General features: G+C 41.5%; 1 protein-coding gene across 2 annotated transcripts in view; it reads right to left on the bottom strand.

Annotated features, from left to right (window-relative positions):
* Positions 1-16,637, bottom strand: part of ELAPOR2 (endosome-lysosome associated apoptosis and autophagy regulator family member 2) — a 112,917-nt gene that overhangs the window by 9,498 nt on the left and 86,782 nt on the right. For both annotated transcript variants that reach the window (XM_072858370.1, XM_072858379.1), the window contains exons 9-19: positions 15,926-16,106; positions 15,039-15,167; positions 13,977-14,067; positions 12,701-12,803; positions 11,300-11,437; positions 10,751-11,014; positions 9,660-9,833; positions 7,981-8,170; positions 3,988-4,084; positions 2,662-2,763; positions 245-371 (exon numbers count right to left, since the gene is read on the bottom strand). In XM_072858370.1, the coding sequence (XP_072714471.1) occupies positions 245-371; positions 2,662-2,763; positions 3,988-4,084; positions 7,981-8,170; positions 9,660-9,833; positions 10,751-11,014; positions 11,300-11,437; positions 12,701-12,803; positions 13,977-14,067; positions 15,039-15,167; positions 15,926-16,106 (1,596 nt within the window). The remainder of the gene's footprint in view (positions 1-244; positions 372-2,661; positions 2,764-3,987; positions 4,085-7,980; positions 8,171-9,659; positions 9,834-10,750; positions 11,015-11,299; positions 11,438-12,700; positions 12,804-13,976; positions 14,068-15,038; positions 15,168-15,925; positions 16,107-16,637) is intronic.

Below are 16,637 nucleotides of genomic sequence, written 5' to 3'. Positions count from 1 at the left end.
GCATACAGAGTTCAGGTCCCTACCCACATAGCTGGTCAGCACAAGCCAGCTCTCTTCCAGAAATAAATATCCCTGAGTCTCAACACAGCACCTCACCAATAAGACTTGCATCCAGCCAGCTCAGAGCCTGGACTGAGATTTACGAACTCTACCTGCACTTACATATTGACTTGCACACCGAATTTCAACAAGTCCAAGTTATACCCAAGTGAACCCATCTGACTTGGAGACATGGGTCTGGTACCTGAAATCCTTTTTTGCAGGCTCCCTCAATCTCGTGGTAGTCTTGCTCTGTGCAGAGAGGGCAAGCTTCTGCACTTTCCCATACAAAGTAGAAAGTGCATCCATCGCAGGTGCCTGCGGGGCATGAGCTAGGAGGAGAGCAAAGCTTAGTTAACACTTATGAAACACTCTGGGGTTTGCATCCTCACTCCACATTCTGCTGCTGAAGATTGGTAATGGTAAGTACAACAAATGGGTAAACATCCATCAAGTCAGCAGATGGAAAAATCTGGGGGAAGAATTTTTCCTAGTTTGTAAAATGCTTTCTCAAGTGAAAACAGATGTTGGGCTGTCAAAGGTCTAAAATAACGGTTTAGTTCCTGGCAGTGAGTGCTACTCATGCGCCTACGATGAAGAGAAGAGAAAGAAGCAAGCCTTGGAGACCAGCAGAACTACTCCAGCATTTCACCAGCATGGGCTAGCCCAGCACACACCTCCATCACTGTTCTCCTGCACTGGGTGACTGTTCCACATGAACGCTGCTATCTGGTTCCTGCTGTTGTTCTAATGATGTCTGGGTGATTTCGTCCATATGGAATGGACTTGTCCTGTCATGGTTAATTACTAGAAGGATGTTCACCAGTTAATGAAGAGATAACAGCTTCTCTTAGTCTAAGAAAGACTAATGACCCTATTTTGTATTCAGCCTGCAGAAGAAAGTTGTACTGGCAATGGCAGGACATTCACGCCGCTTTTGTTACTGACAATTACATCAGGTCTAACAGCAGCAGCGGCCAAAAGTTCGTGCAAAAAGCTAGGTCATGTAAATGTGAAATATATCCATACAGAAGAATGGATTTTAAAGTTTTTTTCTATATCATCTGGAAATCTGTTATCCTGATCTGAAGGACTGAAAAATCCACAGCCCTAAAAGACCATTCTGGTTTATCCTGATTTGAATAACTGACAACTGTCCTCTCTGGATTATGGAACATTTTTTCAATGTACATGGCAAGAGCATTGACAGACCTTTCTCCTCAGCCTCTTTCATCTTATACTGCAACTTCATATGATACTAAACACCATGTCTGGAGGATCAAGGAGTTATATGCAGTATTATTTGACATGTATCAGATACCTCACTGTTTGAAAATATCTGTCTGACTGCTGAGCTAATCAAAGGGTGCTAGGAAGAAGCCAACAAGAACTGAGATAAGTTACATCACGCCAGCTGTGTGCTGTTTCTGTCCATGTTCACGCTTTTAAAAGCAAGATTGGTTACTCCTCCCTCACTGCTGGTGAGTTATCACAGCTCGCATCATGTTTAACCTACAACATGAGGACACCTGAAGGATTTTCACACAGCAGCTGATAGATGGTGGCTTGTTGTCCAGCATAATTTGTAGTCTATCGGGTCCCTAAGAAACTGGGGTAAACATCTCCAAAGGCGTTCAAACACCAATCACTCATCTGTCACCTGTGGAGTAGATGCCTCTCTGCCTTCATTCAGGTGAGTATGGCTCACCTGTCCCAACAAGGACAGGGATCAAAGAGGATGTCACACTTCTCACACTGTTAGCTTTTGGGAAGGGGACTTAACTTTTGGGAAGCAGGATCAGTGAGGGGGCAATCAGCAGATTTATAGTAAAGTCCAGATGGACTAAGATGGGCCTTGACAGCCAAAGAGGAGTGTTATCAGAGTTGAGGGGAACTTCTGAAAAATCACAGGGTGTTGCTGAAGAGTAACAGAACTAATTATTTTATTGTTTTTTCTCTGCAAGTTTTCAGGTGCAGGAATAAACAGTACTTCAGAAAATAGTTTTTTGGAGTCACTTGAATCAGAGTGAAGGGGAAAAAAGGTCAGGCAAATTAAACACAACTAGTACAAGGTGTCCAGGATAGAAACTGGAGTGATGAAGCACATAAATAAATACATATAGAACTTGAACTAGACAGAGTCAGGGTTCACATAAGCATTGCAATAGCAGATTTCATCATTCCTAGGACAGGTTGCTCTTTTTCAAAAAAATCACTTTGTTCACAGCCACTGCTGTAGATCAAGGAAGAAAAACTACCTCTCAAAGCCCAGACTAGGCAGTTTTAATCAGGAGGCCAAAGATCAAAATAAGGATCTGAAATAAAGGGGAAGTGTAGACAAGAAAACATCACTACATTTGCATTTGGCTTTAAGCTTGGAATAACCTGCCTGAGCTCTAACCTCTCTCACCGCACAGCCTGAACACACAGCAGTTGGTCTGCTGGGAGGAGACGGACACACATGTCCTTCACCTAGGAGAAATGAGTGAGACCTCCTGGGTGGCTGATGCGGGAGACAGCACTCCTCATTGCTGTTAACTATAAAGTTACTAACAAGTTTTGTAAAAGTTGCCTGAGGAGAAGAGGCTTTTAGGTACTACTAGGATACAAATACTTAAATACCTGGGCACAGAAAGCTCTCCTTGGTCTGGTTTGTTGGGGTTGCATCTCATTGTCACAACAGTTGCACGGCCATTTTCACAGGAGGTTGTCACTGTTGAAGACCTAATGTCAAACAAGAGGAGAAACGTAATACGTTTCCACTACAGTAAATACATGTTGCTCTTTCATAGGTCTCTGTCCATTCATGCAACTGTAGTACTAAAGAAATAGTGTTTACTACAGCGCTTTTGCCTTTGTCAGCTGGAAGGGGAAAAAAAGAGCATCAGAAGCAGGGTAGGTTTCACCACTTCATTTAAATCTCAAAGTGTTCTGACATGCCACTGAGGGAACTGCTCTGTTTTTCTAGCTAGTTTGAATTCTGCTGAGTCAAGGAATAAACCTGCCCACAAAATGGAATAGAACAATTAAAAAAGAGAATCAGAGGTGCTGTGGTTGGTGTGTTACTCTGCTGGAGAGTTTATGATGGCTTCTCCTCACCTAGTAATCTGAGAACCACACTGTCCTGAAATAGCGCAAGGCAAAGGGGATTAAAAAAATGGACCTTATTCCAACATGACAGACATTGTAAGCCAGGTTCATAATATACACAAAGTAAGGTCACTGGTGTGGGGTTCAGTTTGCAGAATCAGACACATAATTTAAGTATTCACATATGCATAAAGTGTTGATATCCAACGTGCTATAGCCAATTAAGATCTATTACTAAAGCCAATAGAGTCTAGAGAGCCAATCAGTAGAACAAATATAGGTATGTGCCTTAAGATAAGCTGAATAGCCCCACGGGCTCCAGAGTCCAAGCTTAGAAACCCAGTTCACACAAAGACACCAGCATGTAGACATCTTAATTGAGGTGATCTTTGAGCTAATTCTTACCCAAGCTGAAGTATTCTTTTTATGGAGGAAAGTGAAGAATAGGGAAAGCACAGTAGTAACTGTGCAGGTTGGAACAATTATTTTTAACCTTGATTAGTCCATTTTTGTAACATCAAAGTAAATACAAACAAATGTGAAAGAAAATATGCAATGGGAAATGGACATATCAAAGCCATATATGAGAAATTACGGAAAGCAACATGACACTGGAAGTGACACCTAGATTAATCAAAGCTCTGGTATCACTCTCTACAGATCAAGTGTAATTTAGATTTGAGTAAACAGTGTTTGCTGATTTCATAAGATGTTCTTCAACATGCCAATCAATATCAGCCAGATACTGATTAAAGTGATAAAGATTAAAGGTAGATTAAAGATCTCCCCTCACAGTTTTAGTTTCCTTTAAACAAATGAAGAAATTTGACATACCAATAAGCAGTATTTTTAACCTACTTGTAAAAGAAATGCACATCAGGTATTTTGCTTGGAGAGGGAGGAAACATATCTGTCTTGATGCTGATATTTTCCAGTGTTGTTTCAACAGTAGCTCCTACAATTTGAGAAGGAAAAAAAAAAAAGGAACAAGCTAAGAATGGATTTCTGAGGGGTTCACATATAACATTTTCTCAGTCTGAAAGGTATGGGTCTCAACAGCATTTAATGACATTATTATACATTATACACTTTCTTCTATTCTAACTAAACTTTGCAGATTTGTATGTTCCTTATACAGTCTGATTTCCTCATATAAACATAACAAAACAAAAAATTAATAAAACAACACCAGTGTAAATAAGTTTTACTCTTTTGTATGAATTTAAAGCAATCACAGGATATTATAGAATCATAAAATAATTTAGGTTGGGAAAGGACCCAACCTTGAATGTGCCTTGAATGTATAACCCTAACACATCATAACCATGTAACACCCTGAGCAATCTGCAGTACTGTGGGAGAAAACCTGAAAGATACAATGACAAGATTCAGAAGGATTATGGAGTCATAGGCAAGCCTTGATGGCACATTTTGGAACAAATGACAGGCTGGTGTGTGGAACAACACAGGTTACACAGGTCTGCATGGATTTTGGAGAAGAGCTGAAAAAGAGGAAAATTCAAGTAAGCAAAGTTCTTAGAGATCCTTCCAACCCCATGAACCAAAGAAGGCAGCAAATATTGGTGCTGCACTGCAACATTTCAGAAGAAGAGGAAGCTGTACAAATGGGACAGGCTGCATCCTTCTAGTGAGGTGAAAAATTGCTAGAACAACAAGAAAAAGTGGTAGCAGCTAGCAACTAGTGGGAAGATGGGAAAGACTGAAGAAAAGAATTTTTTCACTTGTTCTTGCAACAGTTCAGACAGCCGAGCTGAATTCTTAAGACTTTGACTTGACTTCAACTTGACTGGCATTATATTTGGGAGGATGATTCACACAGCTGGAAAATCCATGTCTGATTATAACCCTTTTAGGTAAATATAGTAGATAACAAAGGTGACAGTTTGCACTAGACACTACTACCTGGTGTAGGACAAGTCAGAGCTTGGGACTGTGAAAGCACATGGATCAATGTGCTCAGTAACGTTGCTCAGGAGGGCTTGCAGGTGAGGGATAGCTACAGAGCATCACATCAACAGACAGAACAAAATGAGCTGTGCTGCAGCAATCATCAGGGAGATATGCAGAAAGACGTCATGTTATTGTGGAAGGACCTCTGTTCTGAGAATATAGGCTGACGTCAGCAAGGATGATCATTTCCTCTCATCAAAGACATTGCATCGAACACAGGGTAACTTAAATTTGGATTGCAACACAATGGACAGAGATTAGTTACTCACTATACTGGAAGATGATAGCTCCTAGGGACCTTATTATATTCAACAGAGGCAATGAGAGAATATTTCCATCCAATATGCAGTACTGTAGAGATGGCATCTCAAAGTGCAGTTTCTCAAAAATAAGAACACTAGAAGCAAAATCAAGTGTGAAAAAAAAAATATGTCATTCTTCAGAGGATATTAATTATATGGCTAAAAAGCCACAATGACTCTCTCAAGAATGACAATAGCTTTGACTAAGAGTCCACCTTGGATCAGAACAGTGGTAAAAGAGCAATTCAAATAAAAACATTGGCACAAGCTTAATGGAGGGGGAATAGAGAATTAAATAAAATCAAAAGTTATGAGTTACAGAAAAATGATAATGGATGCTAAAGACTTCAGGGAAAAGCCTGTGTTTGGCAGCACTAGAAAAATTATAAGTTTGGAGCTTTTTTAGAAATACTAGAAATAAAAGTACATCTTATGGATAGGAAAGGCAAACTTCAACCATTTTAAAATGTAACAATTGTGATATAGAAAAAGCAGCAGAAGAGCTTGATATCTTTTCTCCGTATTAGGAAAAAATAAGGACTATCTCCTTGCTTTCCAAGACAATGACTGAACAGTGGCAGGAGAGGATATTGGCATCTACTTGGCATGCACGCTTATAAACTAGCAAACCTGTACCTAAGAGTGACCTTTAATAGAGCTTTTAATGATAGTGAAATGTCAGAAGACTGATGGAGAGGGGATATGGTGAGTCAAATTACAATGTGGCTAACACGATGAGGCAAAATAACAGGAATGGTAAGTGGAAGATGGGTTTCAGTTAATGGATAGATACGTAATGAGTGACAGTCAACATGAATTTATGGAGAACAGCTCTTGTTGAACAAATCTGATTTCATTCCTTGAGTGATGATGAATTTGGTTGCTAAAGAAAATTATGTAAATTTATCAAGCATTTCACTGATTACCACATGAGATTCTAATTAAAAAGTTAGCGGTGTAATATCAATTAAGTGCACACTCTGGATTAAAAATTATTTAACTAACTAATTATAAAATTATCTGGCCATGGGAAATAATTGTCATCAAATGTGGTATGTCTCCAGGCTTCTCTAGGCATTGATATTGGAGTCCCAAAATGCAAGATTATCATCAGGGATCTGCAAGTAACTATATAATCACTGTTGGTAAAGTGTGTAGGTAAGACAAAGATTAAGAGGAACAGGAATAAAATACAGAGCAACTTGGTTCACTTGGTAAGCTGGTCCTAATCAAACTAAACATATTTTAGTGCAGACAAGTGCAGCAAGGGATGAAGGCCAGTCCTAAGGAAGACAGATCTTCCCTTGGAAACAGTAACTCTGAAAAATATCTTCTTGGACATCAGATCCAAGAAACCATCATGAAATCCCATGAGTCTGGAGAAAGAAGGACTCAGGGATTCCATCCTTGCATGCAAATACAAATACGGAAGTGATTTTTATTGCCATCATAGTGAGTTAAATACTGGAATACTATTCCATTCTGATGCCCATGCTTTAAGAAAATATAATAACAAGTTACAGAGGCTGCAGAAAGAGCCTCAAAAAATATTCAGATGCTTGAGAGAAATACATGATAGCAAGAGACCTGGAAAGAATTTGGTCTACTTAATTTATCAGAAGAGCAGAGTGGGGAGGGTGTGATGATTCCAGTACACAAAATATTTTTCCAAGGAGGAAAATGTGGGTGTGAAATGGAGAAAGAATAACAAGAAGCAAGAGCTGAAAACTGAAGCCAGGCAAATTGAAACAGGAAACAAGTTTGCTTTAAAACAAAATACAGAGATGGTGTTTGACCAGTGGAAAAAATACCAGTGACTGTGGCAAAGCTTTTATTTCTGGCAGTCTTAAAAGTCCGGGTTGAATGCTCTTCCAAAGATGTGCTTTTGTCAAACATTAGTTTCTGGGCTCAGTGCCAGGGAGAAAGTACAAACACTCAGTGCCTGTAATGGATAGGTGAGCAGACTAAATTACTTCATTGTCTAATCTGGCCTCAGACTCTGGGAACCTGTGAGCCACAGCAATGCAAGACTTAATGATGTGCACGGCCCCATGCTGCCCTAAGCCTCCTCCTTCCTCGCCTAATTATGTCCCAGCACCAGCTTCTTCTTCTGAAATTGCCCGAATGGAGACTTGGCATGGGCAGAAACACTTGGACTAATGTGACTACTGCAGTGATTGGTCTTGCCCTGCATGAGGTGGGTAGGAAACATGAAAGAAAACCAGTGCTTTTTAATTACATTCTCCAGATTTTTGTGCTGAAATTCTATGCACCATGGGACCCCCTAGACCAAACACAGGGAAGAGTGAGTAATATGGGCATGGAAAACAAAGAACGGGGGGGAACCCTTACTCTTCTCCTCCAGCCATCAGCTGTACTGAAACAGCAGCGAAAAGCAATGGCATCTGTCCACATCTGCTTCACAGCTCAGGAAGAAAGTGGGTCTAAATCTTGGGCTGCCCCTTCGCTCTTCTCTCAAGGTAATGCAGCACTGCTGAGCTGAGAAGGATTTATTCTGCAGCCCTAAATACATGAGAGTACATCCATGATAACAACATGCAGAAAACAAACCATGTACCTAAGAACCTGTCGGCAAGGCTGTTGGACTGCAGAGCCAGGGCTGTTCGGAAACCCTTGCTGTCTGATGGGATGATGGTGGACTGGCAGACAAAAGCTCCCACAAAGTTGGAAAAATCTTCTGATTCTGCAACCATGTCCTTCAGGGTAACATCTGTGATATTGTCAGTGCAAATAGCCATTTTCTTCCCCTGTGGACAATCAGGAAAAAAATGGGGAAGCTCTTGGTTGTTCATAAGACACAAAAAAGTTTGGGAAAGGAGAGATTGCAAACTTTCTGATTGCAAACTGGATGAGTTTCATTACTGCACCTTAGAAACAACTTGATGTTTCTATCATGAGAGGACAAATTGCAACAACAAACTGTGCCATTGTGAAAGCTCCGATTAAAGCCTTGTACAGACCCAGAAACACAATGTCACCTCTGGTATGTGTCTTATCAGAAACCTGTGCTACAAAGCACTCTTCTTTGTTTATCTTGACAGCACAGTGTTTACTTGCAGAGCATAATAAAATGGCTTGCAAAGGAAAACCACATTTCCCTTGCCTTTAAATAATATACTGTAGAATACCTCTTTATTTAGGATTTAATCCAGATAGATAAAATATTTTCAAAGCACAAATATATGAAATCCTAAACAGATATATAGCCTTCAAGGCTGCATTAATGTCACATATCAAGACCAGTGCTAGAATCTCAGAGCAACAGCAATGACAGACAAATCACCAGACTCAGTAGTCCTGACAAAATGCCAAGCATTCAGGACCTAATCATACAGTTGGTAGTACTGTAGTACCATTGTAGCAGTTTGGGAAAATGAAGATCAGATCCACAGGGGAGTGAGCATATCTGTACCTTTGTGGATCTAGTTGTCAGTAGCTCTTATCCAGGTGGTACTTAAACACATATTTAAGCCTAAAAGTATGCAAAACACTGTAAAGAAATGTGACTACTCATTTGCCTCAACTCATGCAAACCCTTTGGTACATGGGAAAGAGACTTCAGAACTTTACAGGGCTGAACATCAATGTAAACTACATGCATTGGCTTTCATGGCACAATACACATCACTGGTACTGCTTCGAAACTTTAATTTATGTATGTGACAACATGCTTTGGTACAGTCCAAGCCCCAGACAGAAAAATCTTGACTCTGGGGCAGAGACTGTTTGCACTGATGGACTCAACACATTTTTCCACCACTTTAAAAGGCTGCAATCAAAGTCAGCAACAGGCACCTCAGCCACTGGCAGAGAGCAGGGTGACCAGGGGCTCTGCTGATAGCAACATCTCCAGCCAAGTCACAAGGGAAACATATAGAAAGAAGTTGGCAACTGAAGGACTCAGACTCTTCATTTGAGTTCCTTGGGGGCAGCACAAAAAGGTCAGGGTTGTGACCTGAAGGCACAAGAACTAAGAAAAGGTAAGGATGTGACAGGGTTTTTCTTCTGAGCATTACTTATGCCTAAAACACTGTCATCTCTGCTCTGGAAGATCACTTGGCTGCACAAAAGTCCTCTTGCACTGCTGAGCAAGATCCAGAGGAAAGTGTTTGCACAGCGTTGGTGACAGCTCAGCTGTAGGGGCATCCTTGTCCTGTCTCAGTGTGATCCCACAGAGCATCAACACAGGCAGCAAATTGGTTAATCCCCCCAACCCTCAACACCAGCTGAGCTCACCTCATTCCCACACAGGCTGATGTTAAAGAAGTGGAAGAACTTGGTCCCTCGGGAGGTGAAGCTGGGCCCGCTCATCAATGAGCCCACCTGGCTGAGGTTGCTAAAATCGTAATTCAGGCTCTGGTTATCCTTGACGTACGACACCAGGCAGTCACTGAAGCAGGCAGAGTGGTCCTTCAGAGAAGGAGAGGCATCCATTAAAGAGCAGTTATGGACCAGCAGCAAACTGTTCACCTGGGAGTCAGAGCAAGCAGGTGCAGACAGGACTGCTTTCCTTGTTAAGGATAGAGGGGAACTTTGTTCTGTTCCTGTAATTCACCTTTCCCTTGGGAGAATTCCCATTCCTGTTTCAGTCCCTTGCAATTACATATCAGGACTTTAATGTTCCCTAAGCCTGGCCTTTCTGCTGTCTGCTGCATTAGCCAAGAAAATGCAGAGTTTCTTGCTTTGTTTTGTTGTGGGTGTTTTTAGGATCCCAATGTCCCAGCTTAAAGCCCTGTAGATAGACCTGAACATGGCCTCAGTTACACTTGCATTGTGCAAAGGAAACACAAGAAAGAGTTCAAGAAACAGGGACAGGATATGAACCCAGATGGAGAAAGGCAGAATATGAACAAATTGGAGCAGTTCTTCAAGTCCCTGTGCAGCTCCTTGCCAAAGGCTGCTGCACATGATAAATGTTTATCTAGGCTTAAGGGCAATTTCATATAAGAGGAATTTGTTACAGGTTTCTAAAGGCACAGAAACATCATCCAGCTGAGGAAGTCCCTGAGTTTAAAACAGCAGGAGTCTGGGACAGTTTTAGGTGGAAGTAACGTATATGAGTGCCCTGTTCTTACACTGTCCCCAGTACAGCTTCTTGAAATTAACTTTTTTTTGACCTGGTGTGGTCAATTTTATCTTCTTATTGCATATTTACAAACAGAAGTTAGACGAGGGATATATTTGGAAGAGTGGGATCATTGGTTATAATTATACTCCAATGCTCACAAGGCACATATGTGTAGAAAAGCACTAAAACTGGCCCTTTGAATGCTTATTTCCCAATAAAACCTGTCTGCCCATTGCTCAGAGACACTCGGCTTCTGTACCTTGGTACTCTTGCTGCTGGGCCCACATGGGATGCAGGCCTCCCTGCCGTAGACCTGGTGGATGGACAGGAAGGTGTTGGCTGGACACTCCTTGCACTGGCTGGTCTCCTTCTCGATGTAGTGTCCTGCCGGGCAGGGCACGCAGGATGAGCCAGACTGCTCGGAGCCCAGTGCACAGGCCCGGCAAGAAGAGGCGACTCCATCCACTGCGTTGGTTACCGTGATGGAGTAGATCTTTGCCATGTCATTGATGAACTGTCTGCTCTGGAACAAGAGCCGAGGAAACCACCCTGGTGCCATTGCGCCATTGCATGTGGACACTAATCACAGCACTGTGCGCCAGGGCACTGATTCAGGGATCATCTTATGCAGGTGCCTGTCTGTCAACATGGATGGTTTATCCACAGCTCCCTCCCAAGGGACGCTACATGGTGACAGCCACTCACCCTTTACAAGAAGCCTGTGAGCTTCAATGGAGGGCAAGAGCTCTGGCAGCAAGTGTCCGAGGAAAGCTGTGCTGTAAAGCCCTGTATGTAAAGAAGTACTTACATCCTGGCCCTCGTTTATTCTCTGAAAGGCCCAGGTGAACGTGAAGGAAGCGTTTTTGGAGATGATGTGAGTGTAGGATTGTTTCTCTTTACTTCTTTCCCATGACTCCACCACATTGGTATTTTTTCGATTAACATCCTATAAAATAGGCATAAAAATTTTAAAAAAAATTAAAAGTATTGTCATACTATACTAAACACTAGTGTTTTATAGCACAGAGATTAATATATATAAAGGACTTTACAATTGCATTTAATGATTAATAAAGCAGAACAAACATATTTATTCTGTTTTCCATTACTGGCAATTTGTTAATTGAGAATGGGTGTCTATGGCTCTAGTTCATTGAGAACTCTGGCTCTCCCATTAAGAATGGGAGAATGGCTCTAGTTCACACAACAATTAAGTTCAAAGTCCTATAGCAGGTTATAAACGTTATGAGGACAGATTCAGCACAGGGGTTCTTTCAGATTTGAAATTCCGTTTTTGTATAAAACATGTGGGTACCATAGCACAGAGAGGGGAAGGCCAAAATTCAAAGAAAAATTGTAGTTTCCTCCATCTTCAGATACCCACTTTGTTGGTGTCTCTAGTGAAACAGAACTGAGGCGAGTAAGACAGTGTCAAAGTTTACACAAGAAAACCTGATCAATTTATGGTTGTGTCTCTTATTCTTCATCAGCTGTAAATGTTCCAGTGAAAGATGCTTTTCCTTTTAAACAGATTCCTTTAGATTATCACTAAAGGCAGATTCCTTTAAATTACCACCTAATTTTCACTTAATTCTCTTTAAATTAAGAGAAAATTCCTTTAAAGTACCACGAAATACAAAAGCAAGGACCAGCTTCCCTTTGCAATGGCAGGGGCAAGGGAGCCATCACAGATCCAGTGACCTTCCTCAGCTGATGGACTTTCAATAAGCAGATGAGGAAAGTAAAAAACACGGCCCTTTGCTTTCCCAAACAAATATCTGTCTGCTGCCCTACCAATTCTCCAGGTCACTGACAGGATCAAGAATAAATTTCCAAATTTTCCATTTCCCATCCCTCTGTCCCACATTTTGACTTGTGACTGTTAAACTTCTGGAGGCTAACTCGACTGCATGAGAGACACTGAGAATTTTATTGGTTCACTGGGAAAATTTGGCTCTTTGGTGTCCAATGATTTCTTTTAAAATAAACAGATAACCAAGAATGGTTCACAATTCACATGGTGGAGGAATTTTGCTAGGTCATTCATTAAATCCTTCCTGCAAGGGTACCGCAGATATTAAACTAATGTCATACTTAATCTTAGTCATAATAAACCAAGTGCAACTAATCACGCCTATGTAGAGGTATTAAAGTGACATGTGGAATACCAGGCTCAGTCCTCAGTCATGGAGAGAGAGGTCTCACTTACCGCCATAAAGTACAGCACACAATCTGCTGAACAGATGGTCTCAAAAATAAAAGTAATCCGTCCTAGTTCTGACCCAGTTGCTCCTGTCACCGATGTCGGAGGTCTGTTTAACAAAGAAGGAACGAAACATTTACAAGGTGCTCTCCAGACAGGCAGCAGTCAATCCTTCAAATTGCTTTTTGTACAGCAGGGAAACCATCAAACTCCTGTCACATAAAATCTGCCCTTGCAGAACTGTGGAGGCCAGGTTTGCACAGCAGCTCTGCACTGGGTATTGGGCACAGCAAGATTATTTTTTAAGTGTCTGACTTCTTTATGGTACAGTTGCCTCCTTATAACCAACACCCAAATTTGACCGTATGGGTAGGGAATCTTATTGCTTAAATGCACTGCATGCTTTAAGTGATTTACACCGATTTAATTGCATGTACCCTCCACTGGTGGGAGATGCATTCAGGAGTTTTGTACAAACCAGAAGTATTCAGGGTGCTCCCCTGCAAAGTACTAAACAGCAAACAGTAAACTGCGACACACTGAACTTTTCCACGGATATGTTTCTTGCTTCTCTTTTATTTTCATTGCTGTTTGCGCATACTATAAAATAAAAATCAGGGTGTACACCAGGTTGCTTACTGGGTGTAAGAAGTCACAGCCCCCCTCAGCTGAGATACAGCAAAGGGAGGGTGAGGTTCATTTTGCCATACCTTACCTGTCTTAACAATTGGCACCTGATTTGAGATAGGAGTCCAAGCTCACTCTTTTAACATAGAAGAGGCACAAGCACCTCAAGCAGCTAATTCATCCTGCCTGAGGGTCCAGGAGAGGTGGGATGTCCTGTTCTCCTACAGTGCCTCCATCTCTCCACTGGCTCCAGGAGAAGCACAGACTGTGCAGGCTGCACAGAGCCACAGTGCAAAGTAATGTGGGTTTCTGTAAAACAGCTTCAGGGCAGGCACCAGTATACACCCCATGGCAGATTTAGCTGGTTACTTTGGGATAATTTAGAAACAGAAGGATAGGAGTATTTTTTCTCAGTTTCTAGACAGCCAACCGGCTGGCATCTCAGACTGACGCAAATGCTGCTGAAAACCAAGGTCTTACAGAATCATCTGCTGCAATGGGGGGCACAGGAATAAAATCCAAGTTTCCCCTTGTCTCTCATTTGTGACATCATTGCACTTCAGAAAGGAAAACTGTTCATTCCAGGGATAAGGTGAAATAGGTGTAAGAGGCGAAGATAAATGAGAAAGAGATGAAAAAAAATCCTGTTCCTTACTTAAATCCCGGGATGTGCAGGTTCAAGATAAGATAGTCATTGTCAGAGCCTCCTGCCCCACTCTGGATGTGATCACCAGCCACCTCCCAACCTTCACAGGACAAAAAAAGAAAAAAAATTCAAGAAATGGATGGTTCCTGGGTCATATGGCAAAAAAATTTATATGTTACCACACTTTTTTAAGCAATTCAGTATTTTAGTACATTTTAAAGATGTCTGTTATAAAATATAGAGCAGTATAATAATGCTTTTGAATGAAAAATTTTAGTAATTGTATGAACTGCTGATTTTATAGGCAAATGTCACCTTGAAATCAGCAAAGCAATTGAAATTCCCTGAGCTGTGCTGTGCAGCTCAAGGGGGATGATCCATCTGATCTCTTCCAGCCTTAAAACAGATGAATCAATGAATCTATGTGTTAAAACGTTAAGCATATACTTCAGTGCCTCTCTGCTCAACATGTATAATTCAAAGCTTGAGTTACATCAGCCTGACAGGGCAGATCAGACCAAGGCAAATCTCTCAGAGAAGGCTGGAGGTGGGAGAAGTCCCGAATGGGACCACTTTCACCAGTGAGCTGTGACTGCTCTCTGCTGCAATCTTAGCACATGTGCAGAGAGAAAGCTCTGAGTGCTAAATGAACAAAGATCACAGACTTTAATTAAGTTTTCCAAAAGAATTATGTGTGACCTCAAAGGGCATAGTTATCACCAAATATGAAAGGAGATAAACTAGAGAGAAGTCAAATAGTTGGGTTTTTTCAGTGGGGATATTCATATGCATCAAAGTCTATGGTGGGACAGGGACAGGCTAAGGAGACTTCACGTAGGCTGCAGCTCCTGCCCTCTTCTGGTATACAAGAGATTTTTTAGTTCTTCTTTGTGATACTGTGACATTGCTTCCTACAGGAGATTTCAAGCCTGGTGCAATTAAAGAAAAGGGAGGAAACTGTGCTGTGACTCACGTAGCAAAGAGCATATTCATTTTGATGAGTGCTCCATTACAACAGTGATCAGAGCAGGAGAAAGACAGGTGAGTAATAACACAGGGACTTTGGCTCACCATTCATCCCATCACACTTTGAGTTGCCGACATTAAAGCAAGACGTCTTCATGTTGCCTGGCAGGATGTTCCACCACTTGTACTCAAATCCAAGAGCTGGTTCAGTCCCAGCAGGGCAGGCTTTGCACTCTACAGGGCGAGAGGGCGGCAAAGGAAATCACATGGCCAAAGTGCATCTCAAACAGTGTTTTAAAGAACATAGACATTACTCTCTTACTCTCTGAGGCAAGTAATGAGCAAAGAAAGTAACTTATTTCTTTATAATTAAACAGCCAAAGACTTATCAGTACCAGAAGAGTGGAAATGAGACCAACATTTTATAAATTGCAGATCATAACCTCGTGGTAAGTAATCTGCAACTGACCCCCCAAGCCACACTTCCTTTTTAATGGCTTCAGCTGAAGGTTTGATCATACCGGTAAACATGAGTTCCCACAAAATGCTGGCCCAGGTGACTGCTGGGCCAATACATCTCAGAATCAACAAGCCAGAATTTAGGCTAGACAATGTTGGCAGGGTACTCATCTGACAGTGCTTAAAATGATATTTTCACAGGGAAGAATTTGGCATGGACAGGAGAATGGGTGAGGAGGAATTACTGACTGTAAAAGTTCTGATTCCCTTCTCAGAATCCCTTAAAATAACCCTCAGGATGTTTATATCAGCCAAGAAATGCATCCTGAACACAACAGGTCAACTTAGAGCAGCAATCCCTGATAAGAAAGGACTTCAGAGAGAAAACACATCTCCAACTCCCTCTCTCCAATGTTATTAAATAAGTATTTTATGTAAAATGAACTCTGACTTATGATGATGTGTCATTAAACTAAGTCACATGCAAGCAGACAACTGGTTTTGGGGAGACAAGCAATTTTTTGGACTCCTACCCTGTGTCCCATCTGAAAATGTGCCTGGTGGGCAAGGAGTACAGGAAGATGAGGCATTGTTGTAAAAGCCAGGATTGCAGGGTGGACAATCCTTCCTCTCTCCAGAAGGAGGTAGGGTCAATGCATCAGGGAGATCCTCTCTGCAGATCTTGGGTTCAATCCATTTGTACATGATCTGAGTCTGGAAGGAGAAGACACTGAGCTCACATGGTGTGTTAGGAAGCTTTAGGACAAAGTCCCCCTTGTAAATGAAATTAGAGTATTCCCAATGTTTTAAGCCAAAAACAGACCTTGCACATCTAGGAAAATAAAGGGAAGGGCAGAGAAGGGAAAGAGAAGTGACTGGTTTCACAGGCAATTCTAAGATTTCAGGCCTTCAGAGCAAAGCAAAAATGTGAAGCTTAAAACAATTACTACTGTTCATTCCTATTTATCTAGGGGATTTTCCCATGAAAATGTTTCTGAGGAACATCAGATAAATAATTCTAACAATTGCATAAGCAATCTCTGCATTTTAACCATAGTAACCTAAAATATAACTTCTGCATTATAAAATTACTTTATCGGGAAGGCATCTGTTAGCAGAGAACACCACAAGTTCTGCATTTTCTCCATACTAGCCTGTTCTTTGGAAAGTCCTCAATTTCTCTCCAGTCATTTTCACCTACTGAGCAAATGCCCAAACCACACAGGAACTCTTCCAGCCCCTCTC

This window comes from Ciconia boyciana, chromosome 1 (assembly GCF_034638445.1).
Source record: "Ciconia boyciana chromosome 1, ASM3463844v1, whole genome shotgun sequence".
NCBI lineage: Eukaryota > Metazoa > Chordata > Aves > Ciconiiformes > Ciconiidae > Ciconia > Ciconia boyciana.
The sequence above is the reverse complement of the archived record's forward strand: the minus strand, read 5'-3'. Positions and strand labels throughout refer to the sequence as shown.